Source organism: Corvus hawaiiensis, chromosome 19, assembly GCF_020740725.1.
Source record: "Corvus hawaiiensis isolate bCorHaw1 chromosome 19, bCorHaw1.pri.cur, whole genome shotgun sequence".
Classification (NCBI taxonomy): domain Eukaryota; kingdom Metazoa; phylum Chordata; class Aves; order Passeriformes; family Corvidae; genus Corvus; species Corvus hawaiiensis.
Window position 1 is genome coordinate 6215294 of NC_063231.1, and position 20310 is coordinate 6235603.

Here is a 20310-nt window from a genome sequence, read left to right on the forward strand (position 1 = left end):
GGGAACACTCACTATCAGCTCCCTGACCTTCCAATTATTTCTGTAGCTTCAGCAACTCCTTTGGTAGATCTTTGTCCCTTACTACTTTATATTTAACAGTTTCTTATGACACATTTTTTAATATCTTAGCAAAAAGCCAACTAAATCATGTAATTTCTAGCTGCCTTTTTATTACATTTTCAGGGATTGCTGGGAGGTGGCAGAGTTACAGTTTTCATTTAGAATACTGACTTGACCTTCCTCCATCACTGCAGACCTTTCCTGGCATGCAGTGCCTCCCAGAAAGTCAAAATACTTTAAATTTGAGGTATTTCATTTTAGCCATCTCTGTAATTTCAAGAAAGACAGAGAAGGAAATATTTCTACATTTTGTTTTCTTGAGACAAAATTGTGATAGATAATGGATTGGGATATTTTACAAACAATGAAGGGAAGCAAAATTCAGTTTTGTTATCATTTCAGAAGCATGTCTTTCTAAAATTAGAATTAGAACAGTTTCTCAGGCATAGCTGCTTTTAAAATAGCATGCAAGTGATAGCAGCCACAACGGCATCAGTGCTAACACTGTGAAGAATTAAAATTGACAAAGTTAAACTGCATTTATTCCAAGTCAATTTTCTTTTCATTTATCTTTTAAAATCTCACCTTTATCTGTCTGCATTCTTATCTTTGTATAAACTAACTGGATGTTACAGCATACACCTGCCAAGATTTGGTGGTTTAAAATTCAGTAGGAATTAATTCATTATGTTCAGCTACTTTTCAGTGGTTTGGTTGGGGTTTTTTAATCTACTTGCCATGAAAACATTTTGTCACTGATGATTTGCCATAGGCACATTAGAAAAGCACCATATACAAGTTATTACTCTGAAAGTTCTATCAAACGCAGAGAGGGTTCTGGATTTTAGCTAGAAAAGGCAAGTTCATTACAGTTCATCTCTTTCTATCATCTCAAATTTTATTTACTTTTTCTTATCTAAGTATGAACATGCCACTACCATATAGTGCCTGGAAATTCTGCTAATAACAGAACCAGTTGGCAACACAGCCTTAATCTGCTTAACTTTCAGTGTAGGACTGGCCAGAAACAGCTGTCACATTCTCTCAAATGCAAAATTCCTATGAATAAAGAAAATAGGTTTTTTTTAAAATTTATTTTCTGAGGCCTGTTCAATGTGAACAGTATCTGTTTGGCGTATTTTGTTACATCAGTCTTTGCTCTTCTCACCTTTAGCAATTTCCTTCCCATTTCCTCTGACAATCAAAGCACAGAGTGATCAAGGCCTGAGCTATCAGTCCCACACAGCACCTCCAGCCCAGCATGATGCTTTGAAGTCCATGTCCACAGCACAGCATGTGGGGATGGTCCCATCACTTCCCATGCTGACACAGGAATTAATCTGACAGCATCCATGGCTACAGGAGCTCAGCCACCCAGTTCTCACCACCTGCTGCTCTTTTGCCTCCCTGAAGACTGAAATAACCTGGTGAGGTTGTGCAGACCCAACTTCTTCCTTCTGCCCCAATCCACCAAACTCTCAATGCAGTACTTGCACTGCACTAAAATTCATTAAATAAGGCATTAGATGAGCATGGCTTTCAAATTGGGTTTCTGCTAAGATTCTCCAGAAGAAGCAAACTTTTATCCTCTTTTTTATTTTATTTTTGGGAGAACAGAAAAGCTTATGATAATGTGCATAAATGATAAATTAGCATACTTGCCTGAAATAAGGAATTCTCATTCAGAAAAGGATAAAAGACCTCTTAGTACTACTGAGTGTACCACTGTCAAGTGCTTTAGAAGACACATTAGTGTTCATTGCTTGTTCTCTTCACATAAAAAACAGGGAAGGGTCAATAAAATATCACAAAAACATGCTACCAATAAAAACATTAAAAACACATAAAACATATTCAGAACAATCCACCATGGGCAGAACCTGAAGCCCTCTTTACCACACATTCCTTTAGCAGAATGTGCCTGTACTTCAAAGACAAAAACTAATAATCAAAGGGCCAGACAGAGCTCTCATCCCAGTTGAGTATTGTGGCTTTGGGGCTTGTGGGCTGTTCTGAAGAGTATTGTGGCACTGACCTGTGGAGCACATTTTACTGAAAATACAAATTACTGCACCAAGACTGCTTCAGCTATTTTAAATTTTGGCACATGTTGTTCCATTTTACCTTCAGAGCAGTGGTGGCAGTGAGATATTTCCAGTGAGGTGGCTCATGGACAAGCCTGGGAGGGTGGTGCTGCTGTGGTTTCAACTGTACAACCCAGCCCTGACCCTCACTGCTTCGGGCATAATTAGTGCCATGACAGAGGCATCAGGCAGGAATATTTCCATGTGCATCCAAGGCTGCAAATCACAGCCTAACCCCAGGAATTCTAGTGTAAGGCAGAGTTCTCTACGGGAGCCTTAAAGCCCCCATGCTCTTGGTACCCAGATTGTCCCTTTGAGAGTCTGTCTGTACCCACAAACATAATTTTATTCACACTCAGCCCTTCCTTGGGGAGGGACATCACAGGAAAACCAGCCAGTTCCTGAAGGCACCAGGTCTGCAGGCTCTTGGATAAATCACAAGATGAACTGGCAGGAAATCAGGGAGGTTTCTGATAGTCTCTGCTTGTCTTTCAGAAAAAAATCTCTTTGAAATCAAGTTCCCTCCACAAGGTACTTTGGTTTTGACACATAAGCATTTTCCAGCAAAACCCTGTTTCAGCAAAAAAAAATCCCAACTAGTTCTGCTTATGATTAGTGCAAGGCCTTATTCTGTGTGAAGCCCAAGGGTGTGTTCAGTTAAGAGGATTTTCACTGTTTGATTTATAGCTTAGAGCCTTCCCATCTACTGTTCCTAAGTCACAAAAGGCACAATAGAGGAACTGTTCTTCCTCCTGACTGGTAGAGCCATTCCCTGGGGCAGTTAATTAGAAAGAAAAAAAAAACCACCCTTATTCTTTCAGATTCTAATGAATGTCAGTCTATTCTATTCTCATAGGATTTTCTTTCAGAAATCCAGGAAAATGATAAAAGGAAAAATGGCAGGGAGAAAAAAAAAAAAAAAAAAAAGTAAATGTTCCAAAAGCCTTTTTCCTGTGGCCTATTTGAAAATACCACACTATTTTTTAGATATAGTCAGTATTGAAGATGAATGCTTCAAAGAAAGTTGGAAATCTTTTGTTAGAATTTTGAGCTGTCAGGCAGCATATTTGGGGTTTATCCCCACAAATCTTCATATACATCAACAAACCCCTGGAAATAAGTGAAACCATGGGAATGATGACAGATGTAATTTGGGATGTATGTTTGCAGTGCAGTTGTTACTGTCAGAAGCACAAAAACTATGGGGGTCACAATACAAGAAAAAACAGGATGCAATCCCTAGGATTTAAAATACTTAAATGCATCTAAATTTAAAATGCAAACCCCACTGTGAGCTTTTATAAGAATTTCATTTTTTCTTATTTTATGTACACAAGGTATTACCAAATAATAAAGCATCTAGAAATATCTAGAAATTGCTAATACTGAAGAAATTACCAAAAGATTAAGGTGAAAAGAGAATTTTTAAGACACAGGCTTCTTTCCTAGCAAAGAGTATCACATCAGTTCTCTGATGCCATCCATCTTTCAAATGATCTTGTAAATTCATCAATATTTTGGTTGTGATCATCAAACAATCTTTGGGCAGCTTGGAGTAGATCAATTTTATCTGTGTACTGTGAGATAGTATTCCTTATTTTGTGCTTTGAAAGTGGCAGCTTATAACTCAAAGTGAATGACCATCATTAAATCTAAAGATGTACATCATTTAAAATAAAAGAATTTTAAGAAGAGAATTCTAGAAAACCAACAGAATTACTGAGCTGTATCATCCTATATCAGCTGAAAATCTGTCCTTTAATGTTTATGAAGAGGAAAATAAAGTGCAGTGAGGAGCTGGAAGGGACCATCTGTCTCCTTTTAGTTCGTTGTTTTGTTTCGAGCTGGGCCTGAACCAAAATCCTAATTCAGAGATGTCCAGTGCTGGAAGCTGTCATGTCATGGTCCCCTTGGAAATTGGGAACTGCTGATGGCTGCACACAGCAGACACTAATGACAGCCCTTGGAATGCTTTTGGCTTCACAGCTATTAGCACGTTCTCCATTAACTATCAATTACCTCACAGGGTAATTATTGTGCCAGGTTTACAAATGACAGAGGCTGAGTCAACTGCACTCAGGACAACAGGCATGGCAGGGTGAAGACCAGGACATGAGAGCTCGTGATGTTTGCAAAGACCCAAAAATTTTGGCCACCTGATTTCTCAAAAATCATTCCTTTATTATTCAATTCCATTTATATTCTTGATGGACGCCTTAAGCAGGCAGAACTTGCAGTGTTGCTGCTCCAGTGAAAGTCCATCATCCCAAGACACTGCACTGTGCAAACTGCAACATCCAACTGCATCAGAGAACAGTCATGAACCTCCCATCATATATACACAATATTCTGCCACCCAGAAAGCCTTTTATCATCTATACCTGAACCTGCCTCTCACCTATTAAACTATTTAAATTTCCAAACTTGTAAATATAGAAAAAGAGGTAGATAAAAACAATGCCAGGTAGAGAAGACTGTAACATAATAAATATGCCAAGCTAAGTAGATCTCCAAAGTACTTCTGAATTGCAGGGCCATAAGCAGTTGACAATATTAAAAATCAATGAAGCAGTGAAAAATAATTTACAAGATTTGTCTTCAAAGTTCATGGAATGCTGATGGGGTGAATACCTCTTTAAATGTGTCTAAATGTATAGTAATTTTTCTTTGGATGTATACCTCAGATTTATTGAACCATTTAATTATTTTGACAGTCTTCACACTTTGATTCTAATCAGGAGACCTGTACCTGAACAACTGTTTATCAAATTGCTGTTAATGAAGCAAAGAAAGCAATCCTTAACGTGCACACATGTCATCTGTACACCTTTCTTACACCATCTATCTGTGGGGTAGTGGAGCTGCACCAGTTTCTGCAAACTGCACTAGGGTAACAACAACATGCTTCCCTTTCATTTGAATTCCTATTGGAAATCTCATTCACAGCAGTGACACTGTATGTAAAGAGCCACATATGGCTGGGTGAACACCTCCAGCTGCAGACAGTAAAACTATTGCCAATGACTTGAGAAAAAAACAGCACAGCCTTTGTAATCTGAAGTCTGTTACCTGCTGTGATGCATCAGCCTTCAAGTTTTGGGGCCAAATTTTCTCAAATGATCAGCACAGTGAGAGCTACAAAGCGTGTGAGTGTGCATACATACATAAACGTGAGATAAAACCAGCAGCAGGTGAATGCTGAGCTGGTTTGAATGAACAGTCCAACCATTAATAGTTGGTTAGGTGAAAATATTTTCCTTTGTTTATTAAGAAGCTGTCTTTGGGGTTTTGATTCATGAAAAATTTTCCTCCTCCTCCTCTTCTGAAGCAATGTGAGCTGCTCCTGCTTTAGATAGGTTGCACTAGATTCTTTTTCCCTTTATTGCTGCTGGTAGCTTTACCCTTCTCCCCATTTGTTATTAGCAGTAGAGGAACCAGAAGGAAATGAGAGTCTGGGGAGCTGCCAGAACCCCAGCTGCTGGTTCACCTGCCCTGATCTCTGCCTGCAGAGGAATTTGCCATGGCAGCAGCATCCTCATTCCTGCTTTTCTTTCCTCTGGTGTCTTGTCTGGACTAAGATTAGAGCTTGTTTTTGTAATACACATTGACCTGCATGGTCAAAGGTACTTTGTTGAGAGTTCCTGGAAGGTACAAGCAGATCCTGCAGAAGTCACTGGCAATGGAGCTGTTCCACAGCATCACTCTCAGAACATTTTCTCACCTAGCCTCCAACAGTGACCTGTAATCCAAGCTTAGCCCCAGGGACTGGAGGGTTTTATCTGGGTCTTTTCAAGTCATAGCAATTACCTTGTCCAATTAGATCTACTTTCATTATTAAATTGTTTATTTACTAGGCCTTTGGTTGGCCAGTAACAGTATAAATATGATGAGTGTATAAAACTGCACAGGTCTGTGAGCAAACTACTCCAATCACCTCAGCCTGCAGAATAATCTGTCCCTGTCCCAAGCATGAGACTCCTGATACCAAGATTTGTGACAGCTGCCATATGCCCAGCTCCAAGGTGTTCCTCTATTACTTACTGAATTTTGTGTACTTCATTTGTAAAGTACAGTATAAACATGAAAGATGCTAAAAAAATGTTCTTTTCTAGTGTTCCCTACTAAAAAATCAGAAGTTCCAGAAAATATAACAAGAACATCATTCATCAAGAGTATAAATGTAGTACTTTTGCCTCCCTAGTCAGAGTATGAGCAGATTAAGCCTGTGCCTGTTCTCCCAGCTATTTTCTGAGTTAAAAGCAGTTCTTCTGTTGTCTTCTTAACTTACTTCTTTTCCAAAACAGTGCATGTACTTTGTGGTGCTTCAAATTACACAGAATAAACTTTGCTAAAAAATTACAGAATGCAGAAGTTTAGTGCTCCAAAGTTGGGACGTGGGAACAAAAAAGCTGGTTGTGCATCTCTTAGTTTGCTTGCCCAGACAGTCTTTTTTGTCCTCCCTCTCTGCTGTCTCATCTGATCTGCCACAGAGAGAGATGAAACAGGGTGAATCAAACAAGTCAAAGTAATTCAGAAGGTTGGGGTTTTTCTCAGCTACAACATCAATTCTGCTGAATTACAGAATCACTCTGTACATTCAGGTTGTACATTAATTCTGCCCCCCTTGTATGATAAAATAAAACAGTATTTTTATAACACAGTTAATGCAACATTTGGGAGCTCTTTTTTCCTGAAATTTGTTGATTCTAATTTTGCAGCAACAGAGATAAAATTCAGAATGCAAAGACACAGTAGCTGTACAAAGAAAAGGTGAGATACTGCAACCTGCTAGAGCACCTGAATTGATTCTTCTGTGCTTCCAGAAACACTTGGAATAGCTACCTGTGACATCCCCAGAGTGATGCAGGTGGCAGAGCAGCATCACTGCCCTTTCCCACTGTGACAGCCCCTTGGAAAAGCAGTGGCCTGGCCTCAGACTTGTATTCACTAACCCCTGAACCCCACTGAGACAGGAAACCAGGGTGTATTTAGGGACCATTTTGCCTCTCTAGGAAATGCACAGTGGGGGACAGAACAGCTGGATTGCAGTGCTAACATTGGAAGAATGACAGATTTTAAGTGACAGGAAGAAATGGGTCAGAAAAGGACAGGGGAGAGGTTCAGTGTTCATAAAAATGGGAATATTTGGGTCTGAACATGGGCAAGGAAAACGCCACGGCTTGAGTGGCACAGGCAGCATTAAAGGAAAGGCTGGAAAAGAGCAGGGCTCAAAGGGAATCCAGCCCTGCTGGGCAGAGACAGCCACAGGCATGGCTTTGATTTCATCTTTTGTTCTGCTGACACTGTCAGAGCTGACAAGGGTGGTGGGAGCAAAATTTCAGTCTATTAAATGAACGTGGATAGCCTCAGTTCTGTGCAGAAATACAGACTGACTGATAAAACAGCTGAGTTATTTGGAATTGCAGGGGGAAAGCAGACAAACTGAAATTTGGACTGGAGCACCGGAGCCAACAGCAACTTTATATTATGTGGCTGAGAGATGTAATGCCCTGAAGTACTAACAAATGCATTTTTACATCTCATCCTGAGAATCTTACAGATTTTTTTCTGGAAATGTCCTAAAAATCTCAACCTTGACGTTCAAACTCAAAATTGTTTTGAGCAAACCTATTTCCCTGGTGAGTTGCCCTCTTTTCTTTTGCAGCAAATTTCTTCTACTTGACTCCCAGTTCTGCACAAAGTGATTTATAAGAGAGATTGCATTTTTTTCCCCCTTCTGGAAATTGTCAGTTTCTGAGAAAGATCAAAAAACCTTCTGTGCTTCAGTATTGACTAATTTTAATTATTAAAACCTTTCTCCCAGGAAAAACTCTTCATGCTGTTTGCTGAGAAACCAGCAATTTTTAATAGAATTCAGGGACTTGAGGAGATCAGGGAACACTGGAGACAGAATTCTGAATTTATACTGGGCTCACACTTCTACAACATTTTTTTTAAAAGTAGGAAGAACTAGATGTTTTTCTTTGCCTTCTTTCTATGTGTCTCCCTTTAAACTTGAGATAATGGGCTTTTGCAAAGGCTAGAGGAACAGGAACACATAATTTGTTACGCAGTAAAACTAAATCATATATATTTAAATGAATTATAAAGCTAAAAACTTACTTTGCATATATATTAAGCTTATTAAAACCAGAAATCAGTCTTTTATTATGAATCCTTTTACTGATACGTAGTCCCTCACTGACAGCTCCACATGGAATCCTTTCCTCACAACAGCTTGGCATATTGATATTGTTAAAGTGTCAGTGAAAGAAAGTAACAGCTCCATTCCTATTTGAATTTCTCACATTCAAGTTCTCAGGTTTTCACATCATTGGCAAATAATCAGATGTTTTAGCAAGGTAATAGGATAATTACACTGTTGCTCCATAACTCAAAAGCTAAAGACAGCACTACCTGCATTTAAAGTAAAACACAGCTTTGCCTACAGACACCACAAACCAGCCTATATCACCTCGACAACAAACTGTTTACTGCAGGATAATGAAATTAAATACATGCTTAATGATGTAAGATTGACAAAGTAATAAAGTTATAGAGAGAGTCAACATTATCTTCAATTAGGTGTCTACTTCGGTTGAAGAATTCTTACCATTACAGTTCAAAGAGCTGGATTTTTATCTGCAGTAATTTTCAGCTTCATTTCACCTGTGCACTGAGAAAGCGTGGGTTTTTTCGCTCTGCAAAAGCCATACCAGAGGATATGGTACATAACAAAGGAATTAAATAAAGGAAGAGGTGGTAGGCACAGCACTAGAACTAACTGGAGAAAGTACAGCTGGGAGAATAGTAATTGCGTGGGGGAAAGACTAAGAGAAAACCCACAGGAGACATTACTTGTATAAAGCCATCATTCCTTGCACAACTAAAACAGAGCAACACAGTCAAATATTGGCATGATTTTATGGGATTGGCATCAATTCAAAGGGAACCAGAGTATTTACCACAGCACAGCACTCCAGTCGCACCGGGAGTGCCCAACCTGGGGACAGCAGGAGCATCAGCCACTCTTTGAACCATCCATCCTCCCCAGGGTGTCCTGGAAGGGGGAGGTGGCTGCTGCCGGGGTAGGAGAGGGGCAGGCACCACTGCTGCTCTCTGCCTGCCCTCCTCACTGATCACAGTGTTATTCAGGTTGGAAAAGACCCCCGAGCCCAACCTTTGACTGCTCATCACCTTGAGGTGTTGTCACCAAAGGACACGGTGCTCCATGAGGAGATGGAAGCAGGTTGTACCTTTCACACCCCACTCAGACATTACTCCCCCATGGAAGCCACAACATCCCCACTCAGCTGGTTATTTCAGGAGTCGGTAGCTCTCCCAGTGGGAGCTGGTGGCAGCAAGAAGTGAATAGTGGGTGTTGTTTGCATGGCAGTCAGGAACATTCTGAAGGCCCTTTGCCAGCCAGAGTAAAGAGCTGCTTTCACAGCCTGACTGAGGCCAGGCTTCCTGCTAGCAGAATAGAGTTTACTACAGGACAAAACAAATTTGAAACACTTCTATTTGAATCACTGCCCAAAGTCACCTTTTCTAACTGCAGAAAGTCCAACAAACCAAAGATCAGTTCTTCAGGAATTCAGCGTTTTTAGAGCATAGCATGTTCCCTGATCTTTTCTCATTAAGGCAAAATATCTCTTTGGCATTTCAGGTATTTCCATTCCAGTATTTCCAGCATTTCAGCTGTTAAACTAACCTGCAAATGAATACAGACTGTGTTGTCTAATAGGGAAAAAAAGCTTTGACTTCTGTTGTTTGATGTAGAAAGTCAGCTGATAAAAAATGCAAATGTGACTTTATTGCTGCCCCTTCCATCACCATCACATCCATATCCTGCATTTGTTCACCAGTGTTTGCCAATATGCTGCTTCTTTCACCAAAGCCTTCAGAGGAAGCTAAAGGGCTTACTTTTGAAAGATAACTGGCTTAGTTCTGGCTCCTAAGTGTCACTTATCTTCCCTACTGAGTTTAACACCACTCAAGTCATTCAGAAACAAGATAATTTTATACTTGCCTGCCTTAAGCTGTACAATCTCATATTCTTAGATAATCCATGTCCTCTTGTTTTTTTCTTGCTTGCTATTTCTCAACTTCAAAGTTGTCTATTAAATGACGAACATGAAACTCGCTCTTATGCAATTCACATGAACAGCAAAAGGCACTTGCACTTCCCTTAGCTTTAAAACAAGCTTCCAGGATATTCTTAAACAAAAACAAAAAAAAACCCACTTCTCTTCTGCCTGCAGGGCAGATCTGTGCCAACTTTCTCTGAATCATTGAAACTGCACCTCTGACAGGTGTTAAATTCCTCAGAATCGTTTCAAAAAATTTGATTCTAATTTATCATCTCACCTACCACAGCATTAATATCCTAAAAGACCTCTGAAAACTCAATAAAGCATTGTTCCAGAAATGCTTTTGGCTATTTTGAATCAAACCGGGCTTTCTCAAACTCTTTTGTGTTCGAACTCTCAATTTACATTCAAACAGCAACTTAACCAGCAATTATATCCATTTCAATTTTTTTTCCTCTTCTATCAGGCTTTAAAAGTCTTCCTCTTACCACATTCTGAGGTGCTGGAAATCAAATGGAAATCCCACAGTCTCCTGCCAGAACTATTTGGATTCTGATCTTTTTGTGCCTTTTATGGGTGATGTGTCACAAATTGTCGTTGTCACGGATCAGTGACACAGACTGAACTCCGTAACATGACATTCATTACTAAGATGCTTTCCCCAACACCATTAATGTTACATCTGAGCCTCTCACAATATTGATACTGGAGAAATGCAACTGTTCCCATGTTGGAGGTGATGAGCTGGGCAGAGATGGGAGGGAGATCTGCTCAAAGGCAGAGTAGGACTTGAACATAATTTTCTTAAGTCATAGGTGAGCAACCCAGTCACTGAAGTGGAAGGACACTCTTGAGAGAAGAGCATGAGAAAAAAAAAATCATGGAATTGTTGGAAAAGACCTTTCAATTTAATCAGCTGTTACCCTATAACTCCCAAGCCCACCACTAAACCGTGTCCCCAAGTACCACATCCGCACGTCCTTGTGGGATGGCAACTCCACCACTGCCCTGGGCAGCCTCTTCCAGGGCTTGACAGCGCTTTGGGGGGAGAATTTTTTCCTAAAATCCAATCTAAACCTCCCCTGGTACAACTTGAGGTAATTTTCTCTTATCCTGTTGCTTGTTACCTGGGAGAAGAGGTACGTTGTACCCCACCTGGCTACAACATCCTCTCCAATGGACAGTACCAACAGCTTCTTAAAATAGATCCTCAGTTTTATTCTGTCCTTTCCTCATATACACACATTGTTGGCATTTTAAAAATATCAAATCCCATGTTTCATTTTTGTCACAAATAGGAAAATAACATTTTGAATTTACAACACACTTCTATGCTCAAGAGAGCAGGTAAAACTGATAATTGCCTTATTTCTGCTTCTGGTTTGGAATCCTAACACTAACCTTTACTTGTTAGTTAACATCAGGTATATTAAACTTTATCTTTTCCTACTAGATGATGAAATTAGGACAAAAAGGGTAAGATCTAGATTTTCACTAGACCAAATTCTCTTAACTTTTTTTTGCTCATCCTTTTATTCATCAGTCTGTGATGTGTCTCTGTCTGCTGTTGCCCATCATGCCCAGCCCCTGAAGAGAAATGGAGCTACAGATGGTTCTTTGGCAAGGTGGACTGAGAGCTCTGGTGGTTTTTGGAGAAGGCTTGAATTGCTAATTCCTCTGTCAGTGACCTGCTCTGGTGTCCTTTGTATTCAATGTCTCAGGGCAATGCACTGAACAACAGAAATAGCATCAATCACCACTTCCCCGCATTCTTGACATGCAGGAACCATTTTCTGCTGCTTTCTGGGTTGATTGCTAAAGAAACACAGAATTCTCTCAGAAATTCAGAGCACCATTATGTAACTGAATCTACCAAATGGAGCGTTTATACTGAGTTCATCATCATGGTGTCTGAGCATCTGTTGTATTTAAAATGAGAAAACAATTTAAATGCAGTGTTTAGTCAGAAAATCCTGCATGAATCCAGAAATGATGATAGACTCATCTAATAGTGGCTTTTTTCCTACATTACCCCTATTCTCTCTTAAGATACAACTTTTGTAGATGATGGACTGGGTCTGTGCCAAATAAGAGCTCGCAGTGAAATTCTGCATCAGCCAAGACATAATCAACATTAAACATTTGAGCCTCAAACTTCAATTTGATCCTCACACAAAGTGAATTGCAGAGCAGTGTCATTTATTTATGTTTACCCAGCTCTTGCTCATCTGCTAACGACGAGTGACAAGAGTGGTTGAGTGGCAGGTCAGCCAAAAATATCCATGTTTGGAGCAACTGGCTCAGCAATGACTCCCCTGTCAAAAACCCTCCCCGAGTCACTCAGCAACCAGCAGCCAAGGAACTCCTCTGTACCTCTGGGGCTCAGTTTGGGTTCTTCCTTCCTTGCATTTCCTGCTGTGCAGAAGAGAGTACAAATGGTTGTGACACTTGCAACAGTTCCAGCAGCATTTGGATGGCAGGAATCCATCACCTCTTGCTTTTACTTTTTCAGCCTATCATTTACTTAATCTTTTGGTGCTGGCACAAAGGTGAAAGTCCTGAGAGCAAATTCTGAGATATGCACAACCAATCTGGTCTCCTCAGCCAGTAATTTGTAGTTTTTATTTTAGTCCTGGGGATGCTTAAGAGAAACATCAAGTTTTAAATACTATCTAAACTAGTCTTGTTTCCTACTTGCAAGTAAATTAAAGTAAGACTTAGGAAAGAAATCAGAGTCTATATAAATATTAAAGAGAAAGACTTAATCTTCTACATTTCATTCAGGTCATTTTTTTTTTAACATTTTCTAGCTGCAGTGGTTGCATATAAACAAGGAATAAGGCTCTGTTAGAGCCTTATCAGTGTAAGATACCAGGTCAGCAGCCCAAATGGCATCTAGAAATAACTAGAGATAACTACTTCAACCCCAAAGCAGGTTATGGCAGATCCTTTTATATATATATTATATATTCATTTTTAGGAGCCATAATACATGCTGAAAGTAACTCCCCATGTTAACGAGCTACCAAGGAACCCTGGGGTTACCTGAGGGTAAGGCTCCCTGTTGAAAACCCTTTACTGCAAGTTAGTTCTTGTTACCAACTGCTCTAATGAAATGGTTAGACACCATTTGTAGCTTCAGTGATAATTCCAAGCATGCCATTATTTCCAATAAAGTAGATTCTGCAGCCAAGTGTAGTTAACCCAACTGCATTTCCACTTTACTGCATGATTATTGCATTTCTCTGCACAGCTGTCTGCTCAGAAGCAGGAGAAAAATGAGTCCTTTCTATGCATTCTTAGTCTTATTCTTTTAAGTAAAAAAATAATTCTAATATTGTTTATTTATCTAGGATACAATTGCTGGCATATAGCTATAAGTGTGGATGACAAGCCTTTCTATTAAACCAGTTCTTTATATACATTTCTTTTAAATCACAAAATAACTGTCAAAATCAGTAAAAACACAAAACAATGCACAAACCACATGTCAGCAACAGCCTAAGTAACTGCAGTTTTAATAAAGAGAACATCAAAGAGAGTCAGAGATAAAAAATTATTTCAAGCAACTGGTTTTTTGCAGTTTTTCTCCTTGGTTTAACATAGCAAAGTTAATCTTGTAACCAATTTTAATCTTAAAACTGCAGTAGTTTGCTAAAATGCAAAGTAAACTGCTGAAAGTACAGGTGATCACGTACAGTTCATGTTACCAGTGTATAAAGAAAGCAAGAGCACCTCACTGCTGTGAGCTTATACATAAAGAATAAAAGGCCGATCTGGGGATTAATTAATCAGGATGTGGGTAACACCACCTTGTCAAACACTAACATTCCACAGTTGGGTACCCTGGGCATGAGAAGATGGGTTTGTTCTTCAAAGATAAGAAAATTCCCCTGCACCACTGCCAGGGATTGGTCCAGGAAAACAAGACAGATCAGGACCACAGGTTCTGAGGAGCTGGTCCATGCTCTCACAGCTGATGCTATCCCTTTCCACAAAGCAGGAGGTACATTTAATTTAATTTAGGACAATTTTAAAAATAGTTTTGTCAGTCACACAAATTGCACTGATCTCATACCTGTTCATGCCCACAAAATTAATGCCATAAATAACTCTTGAGTGATGCGGCATTACTGCTCTTTCCAAAGGGTTTTACAAGACCTGTAAGACCAACTATATTTTGACAGTGGAGTAACTGTTGTTGTTAATAGCTTTTAACTCAGTAAAATTATTTTCCTCACTGGGCACCCACCATGCAGAAACTACATTTCTTTTGCTGTTTTTATTAAACTTTGGATAAACAAAAATGCGTAATTATTTTCCTTAATGATATCTTAGACACTTCTTACAGGAACTCTGAATCAAAACAAACATTTAACCTGTCTTCTTGAGCAATTTCATTTGCTTTTGTTCCCTGCTGTGCTGGAAACATACTCTGCTTGCTCTCAGCGAGGTATCCCAACAGTTTATCAGGTAGCGCAGCATAATACAAATATTATGGTTACAGATGAGCTGTTCCTTGCTGCCATTTACTTCATGCTTTACCTCCCTTGTCATTTACAAATCAAAAATGTTTATGTACTCAATTATAACTCTTCAAGTGAGAATGAAGGGTATTCTATTATTCCCAAGAGGACTGTGGAAAAATGTGTGTGAAGTACTGCAACATTCTAAATTCCCTGAGTTTCCTATTGCTCCATGTTTGGCTGCAGCAGAACATGGGCAGTCTTGAGAGGCTAAAAAGTTCTGGTTCTGGTCCAATGCACATTCTTGGGTGATGGAACAAGGCCATATTCTGGTTTTTCACCAGCTAAAAGAGAGTAATTAATCTTAATTCTCTTCTTTTTCCTGCAAAATAGAACTGTAACTGGAGGAAAACAAAGCTATCAGTTATTCTGTGGCAAATTAATCTTAAAAGGGGGATCTTCCAAAGTAAATCAATAGGTTAGAACAAGATTCTGTATTGTCTTTGAGCCCTGAAACCCAACCTAAACTCAAAGGGTGCTTTCAGCATTGTAAGTCTGCTCTTGTTATGATGTGCTTTTAATACAGTGTCATCATTTGAAAAGTGAGATTTTCATATATGAGCAATTTTACTTATGTGGCTTCACCTTTGTGGAAGACTCCAGTAATATTTTATACAGACCAAAAGTTTACAAGTATTTCAGGCAACTTAAAAGAAATTCTTCTCAGAGGGAATTTAATAGGGGATTATGTTTTTTATCCTGTTGTATTCTGTGTTTAAGACACTTGTTCATTTGAATCTTTCAAAATTAGCCTGTTCCATGTGAGAAACTTTGAAAATGATGTCTCCTTAGATGGTCAACCTTTTTTTAAAAAAAGATAAACCTAATGAATTTAACCATGGTACCATGGAAACAGCTTTAAAATTAATTTGGGTACAAGGAAGAAGGATACAATTCCAACACAGAGAAAGTGACAGGTTTGAGAAGAAAAAAAAAAGTCTCTCTTCATTAGGCACTGAGACCTTTGTTTGGGACAAATATCCTGTATGTGGTTGTATATAGCTGAGGGGTTTTATTTCCATAAGTTCCATCAGTCAAAACAAGAGTTTGATGTTGACTTAGGTTTCCTGGGTGAAAGGAGAACTTGGCCCTTGCCTTTACCCACTTCTGCACTCAGCATTTTGGTTTGTTATGTAAAATGAGTTTATCTAATTCATTGTTATTCTGGGACTTTGTACAAAAGAAGGTCTAGTCTAAAGCAGATGTCATCACTTATTTCCTTGATAATTCACAAGTTATTTTGGCTGCCAGGGTGAAGAGTTGTACGTAAAAAGAAAAATACGTGACCAAGCCAAAAAATTTCAGTGAGTGCACGGTCCCCAGAAAAGTGGTGGTACTGAAATTCAGTAGTACCACAAAATGATGACTAACAAGCATTGTAACTCCTGTGTGCTGTAGAGTAAATGCCATCATTAATTCTTTATGAGACCTTCACTTGTCCTGCTTTCTGACTGTCAGAATTTGGTAGAGGACTCCACTTGCTCCTTTGACATTTTCACTTTTTCACTGCAGTTTGATTTGTTTGCTTGCCTTAAAAAAATGCCAACTGGGTAGACTGTAGAAAAAACAACCAATAGTTCCCAACTGACACAGGACTAAAGTAATTGAAATTAACACATCATAGCAGTACTTTTGACCCTCACCTGATTTTTTTGGTCTGTGAACTGCTGGCTGTAAATAGCAAAGCTACGCACCAAAAATCTTCTGATCTTACCAATGCAAATTTTCTCTTTCAGAATTTCCATTGCCCCTTTTTACATCAATGTCCAAGCACTAAAACAGCATCACAAAGGGATTGGGGGGGTGGTGAGAGGACAATGCTTAGGGGACTTTTATATAAAGCTTATGAGTTCAGATTCTGAGTAATTTACTTACAAGAAGAATACATTTTGCAGCCAGGGCAGAATGTGGGAAATAGAACTGTTTGAACACGTCATTTATTTCTCACCTTAGCTTGGACTGAGATAATAATGGTGTAGGTTACATATAACTTGGGATGCTGCTGTAATTCAGATCAGCACATGAATTGGTGGACTTACGTTTTTGAGTGGCAAAGTGAGGTTTAGTCTGTGTAACTTGATTGTGCACAGCAGATCCTGTAGGGACATCATTCCTGCAGAAAACTCCTCACCTTTGTGTTTCACTACTGAATAACCAGATCTCACGTTCATCCAAAAGACAATGTCACCAATGCAGGCATTAAACCCTGTTTCAGTGAGGTTTAGGGGTTGTTTTTTTCCCTCATTATAAACATGGGCAGCACATTATAATGACATTTCTTTACTGGCACTCTTAGTCTTGGACCATTTGTACAGTTACAAAGATTACCAGATATAAACCAAATTAATCCCGATCTTGTTCACAGGATGAAAGTCCAGGAATTTCTCTGGACAGCCTTTAGAATTATCAGCACATGAAAGACAGACCTGATTTTAAAATGTGAACATCAGGCTGCTGAAATTCTGACAATGGCAGAACAAGAACCTTCCTTTTCTAATTGACATCTGAAAACTAAGAAAGATCTTTAGGCTAAATAAAGCTGACTAGACTTTCATCTGTTCAGAAGTGTTTAACTGCCACCGGAGTTCATTACATTTGTTCATCTTTTTTTTAAAAAAAGCTACAAATTGCAATGTAAATGGTAGCAGTGGCTGGTGATCCCAGCCAAATCAAATACCAAGGTTCTGGGTAAGATATTTACATAGCAGTGAGAGAAGGGAACTGTGCCTTTGTAATTTAAAAGTTCCAGCAAGTCATAAAACTAAAAAGCAGAAGGAAAGCTGCAGGAGCTAAGGAGAACCTGGTTAACAATAATACAGTAACTGCTTACCTGTAGGAGCCTTTGTTACCAAGTTTGCAGAATCTGGGGCCAATGAATATCAGTATTTTGAATTCTGCAAGTGCTGGTTTTAACAGTTCCAAACTCATATCCCATATGTTTCCTCAAATATTTCAACCCCTGATTCCTCTGTGCTTGGCTTGAGGCTGCAGAGTACAGATTACTTGGTGCCCATGGCAAGTGCTGCTGGAACAGGGAAATGATGTCAGCCCCTGCAGTGCAATCTGTAACTGGATGTGGGTGAATTCACTGGCTGGCAATTCAGAAGAAGACACGCTGCTGCTGTACCAGTTGGAGCCAGAGGGTGACTGAAATTACTAAAATCACACATGCTGCAAATGCCTGAAAAATTACCCTGCTACAAAGTACCCAAAGCAGAGATGGAATCCTGATGCAAACTGAGGGGTGTGTGGGGAGTATTTGCAAATGCTGTATGGGATGATTTGCCGCTGGTTAATTATAATCCTTCCCTTCACCCTTTTCTAGGTTCAGCTGATCCACTATAACCATGAGCTGTACACAAATGTCACAGAAGCTGCAAAGAGTCCTAATGGGTTGGTGGTAGTTTCCATATTTATGAAAGTAAGTATTCAGTACTACAGATTCCTAATATATAGACAGTAAACTTTTCCCTGAACTGTAAATGTAGGAGTTAGACTCCTCATTATGCTACAGCAATGCCCAGAGGCTCTGATCTGGAATCCAGAGACAGCTTCATCCTGAACTGAGCACACCATCTCTGCTCCAAAGCTTTTCCAATAGAAGGGAAATTAAAAGGGATAAGGAAGGGGGGAAAAAATCCCTTACACCACAAACATCACTCATAACACTTTAATGGGTATGACAGAAGTTACTAGCTTTGCAGATTTTGTGTTTCTTCATGAAGTGTTATTCATCCAGTCTCTTCTAGTAGGTTGAGACCCTGGGAAAGAGGGCATATCATGCTGATGTGTCAAAGCCAGCAAAATCAGTTTTTCTCAGTGTTATTTAAAACATCTTAAACTATCAAAACTGAAAGAACGTTAAAGTAGAACTTCTAATATCTTCCATTTCACAGAACTACAAAGACATGTGAATATTTTATTTAGTCTCCATCCTGTTGCATTCAAGGTACATATTTATGTCTATAATTTATAGCGATCTAACACTGAACTCAGGACTTCATGGTTTTCTCAAACCTCTTTAATTACATTGGAGAAACCTTTTCTCTAGTTTTATATAAAGAATGTATTTCTCCCCTCCAAATATTTTTAATATTCTGCCATTATGTAGCTCTGTTCATCAGTCTAAAAAAGTGTGTATTTCTGAGTAATGCTGAAATTCACCTCATCACACCTTAGGTATGGGATATCTATAGTTCCCCTTAGTACTCTAATCCCATTTCATAAAGCTCCTAACAAAGCATTAGCCTCAGAATTAAAGTATGCATTTCACAGAGCACACCGAATAATTAGATATAAAAGGACAATTTTCACACAGATCTAGTATTTAAGAAAGATATTTAGGCTACCTTTTTTTTTTTTTTTAATCCAAAATGTATTGTATTATGACCCAAAAAACTGACTTGAATTCATGAAAAAGGGAAAAATTAAAGAGAAGACAGAGAGATTGTTGTCAATATTTAGAAGTACCTGCAGGGAGGTGTCAGAGGATGGACCAGGCTCTGCTCGGGGCTGCTGAGCAACAGGGAAGAGGCAACAAGGGGGCAGAATCTGATACATGGGAAATTCCACCTGAACATGAGCTGTTACCTCATATGTTACCCAGACATAAACCAGAAGAAGAGAGCTTTAATTTGCAATTAAAATAGTCTGATGCAAGGAAATTATATTTATTAATAAATAAAATAATAGAATACTAATTAAAATCCTGGCTAGTATATCAACCACCTGCAAATTCCATCAAAGCTGTCGGAGAAGAAACCTGTGCTCATGCTTTTATTCAGGCAGTAATTTCTGTTCACCCTGTTCTCCCATCCCTGTGTTTTATTTATTTTACCAACTTTCTATCAAGCTTCATTAGAAAAACAACTAAGTAATTATTTCCTTCTCCCATAACAGTGAAAAAAAGGCAGAACCCAGTTGGAGGAGTATCAGAGAGTGAGGGTGTGTGTGCACACGTGGAAGAGCTGCAGTTCTGGCAAGGAAATGTTTCTGAGAAGATTTTGACATTATCCATTTTCTCTTCTGTAGGTATCTGAATCATCAAATCCATTTCTAAATCGTATGCTTAACAGAGACACCATAACGAGAATAACATATAAGAGTAAGTTTCTTTTCATTTCCTCTGGTAAGAGCTGTATTCTTTCAGTATCAGATAACACATTTAGTGATCTTGAAATAAGAGGCACTTTATTATGGGCAGAAATTCCAGGTTTGCATTGCCAGCAACTCTACAAGATAAACTCAGGAATGTGAAAAATCTCGTTCGGTCATCACTTTATCAAATGAATTTTGAATTTCAAAGTCTGTTTTATGTCTGAAGGTGCAACAGATTAATGAAATTATATTTGACACATACATATACTGTATTCACACAGAATGCTCAGGAGAAACTGCCTACTGTTAGCAATAAAAGGGACGTGTGGAGCAGCCGGGATTATATCGGATCTGGTTATGTCAAGATGCTGCACCATTAACTGGATTTAGTATTCATCAGTGTTTTCTTTTTGTACAGAAAAGTTACAACATTCCTATTCAACAACTGCT

General features: G+C 39.0%; 1 protein-coding gene and 1 long non-coding RNA gene across 2 annotated transcripts in view; one reads left to right on the plus strand and one right to left on the minus strand.

Moving 5' to 3' along the window:
- LOC125335748 overlaps positions 1-17801 on the minus strand; it is a 104122-nt gene extending 86321 nt beyond the window's left edge. The window contains exon 1 of the long non-coding RNA XR_007207537.1: positions 17594-17801. This is a non-coding gene — a long non-coding RNA (uncharacterized LOC125335748). The remainder of the gene's footprint in view (positions 1-17593) is intronic.
- The window catches only part of CA10 (carbonic anhydrase 10), a 188317-nt gene that overhangs the window by 158619 nt on the left and 9388 nt on the right, over positions 1-20310 (plus strand). The window contains exons 6-7 of the mRNA XM_048323590.1: positions 18089-18184; positions 19795-19867. Of these exons, the coding sequence (XP_048179547.1) occupies positions 18089-18184; positions 19795-19867 (169 nt within the window). The remainder of the gene's footprint in view (positions 1-18088; positions 18185-19794; positions 19868-20310) is intronic.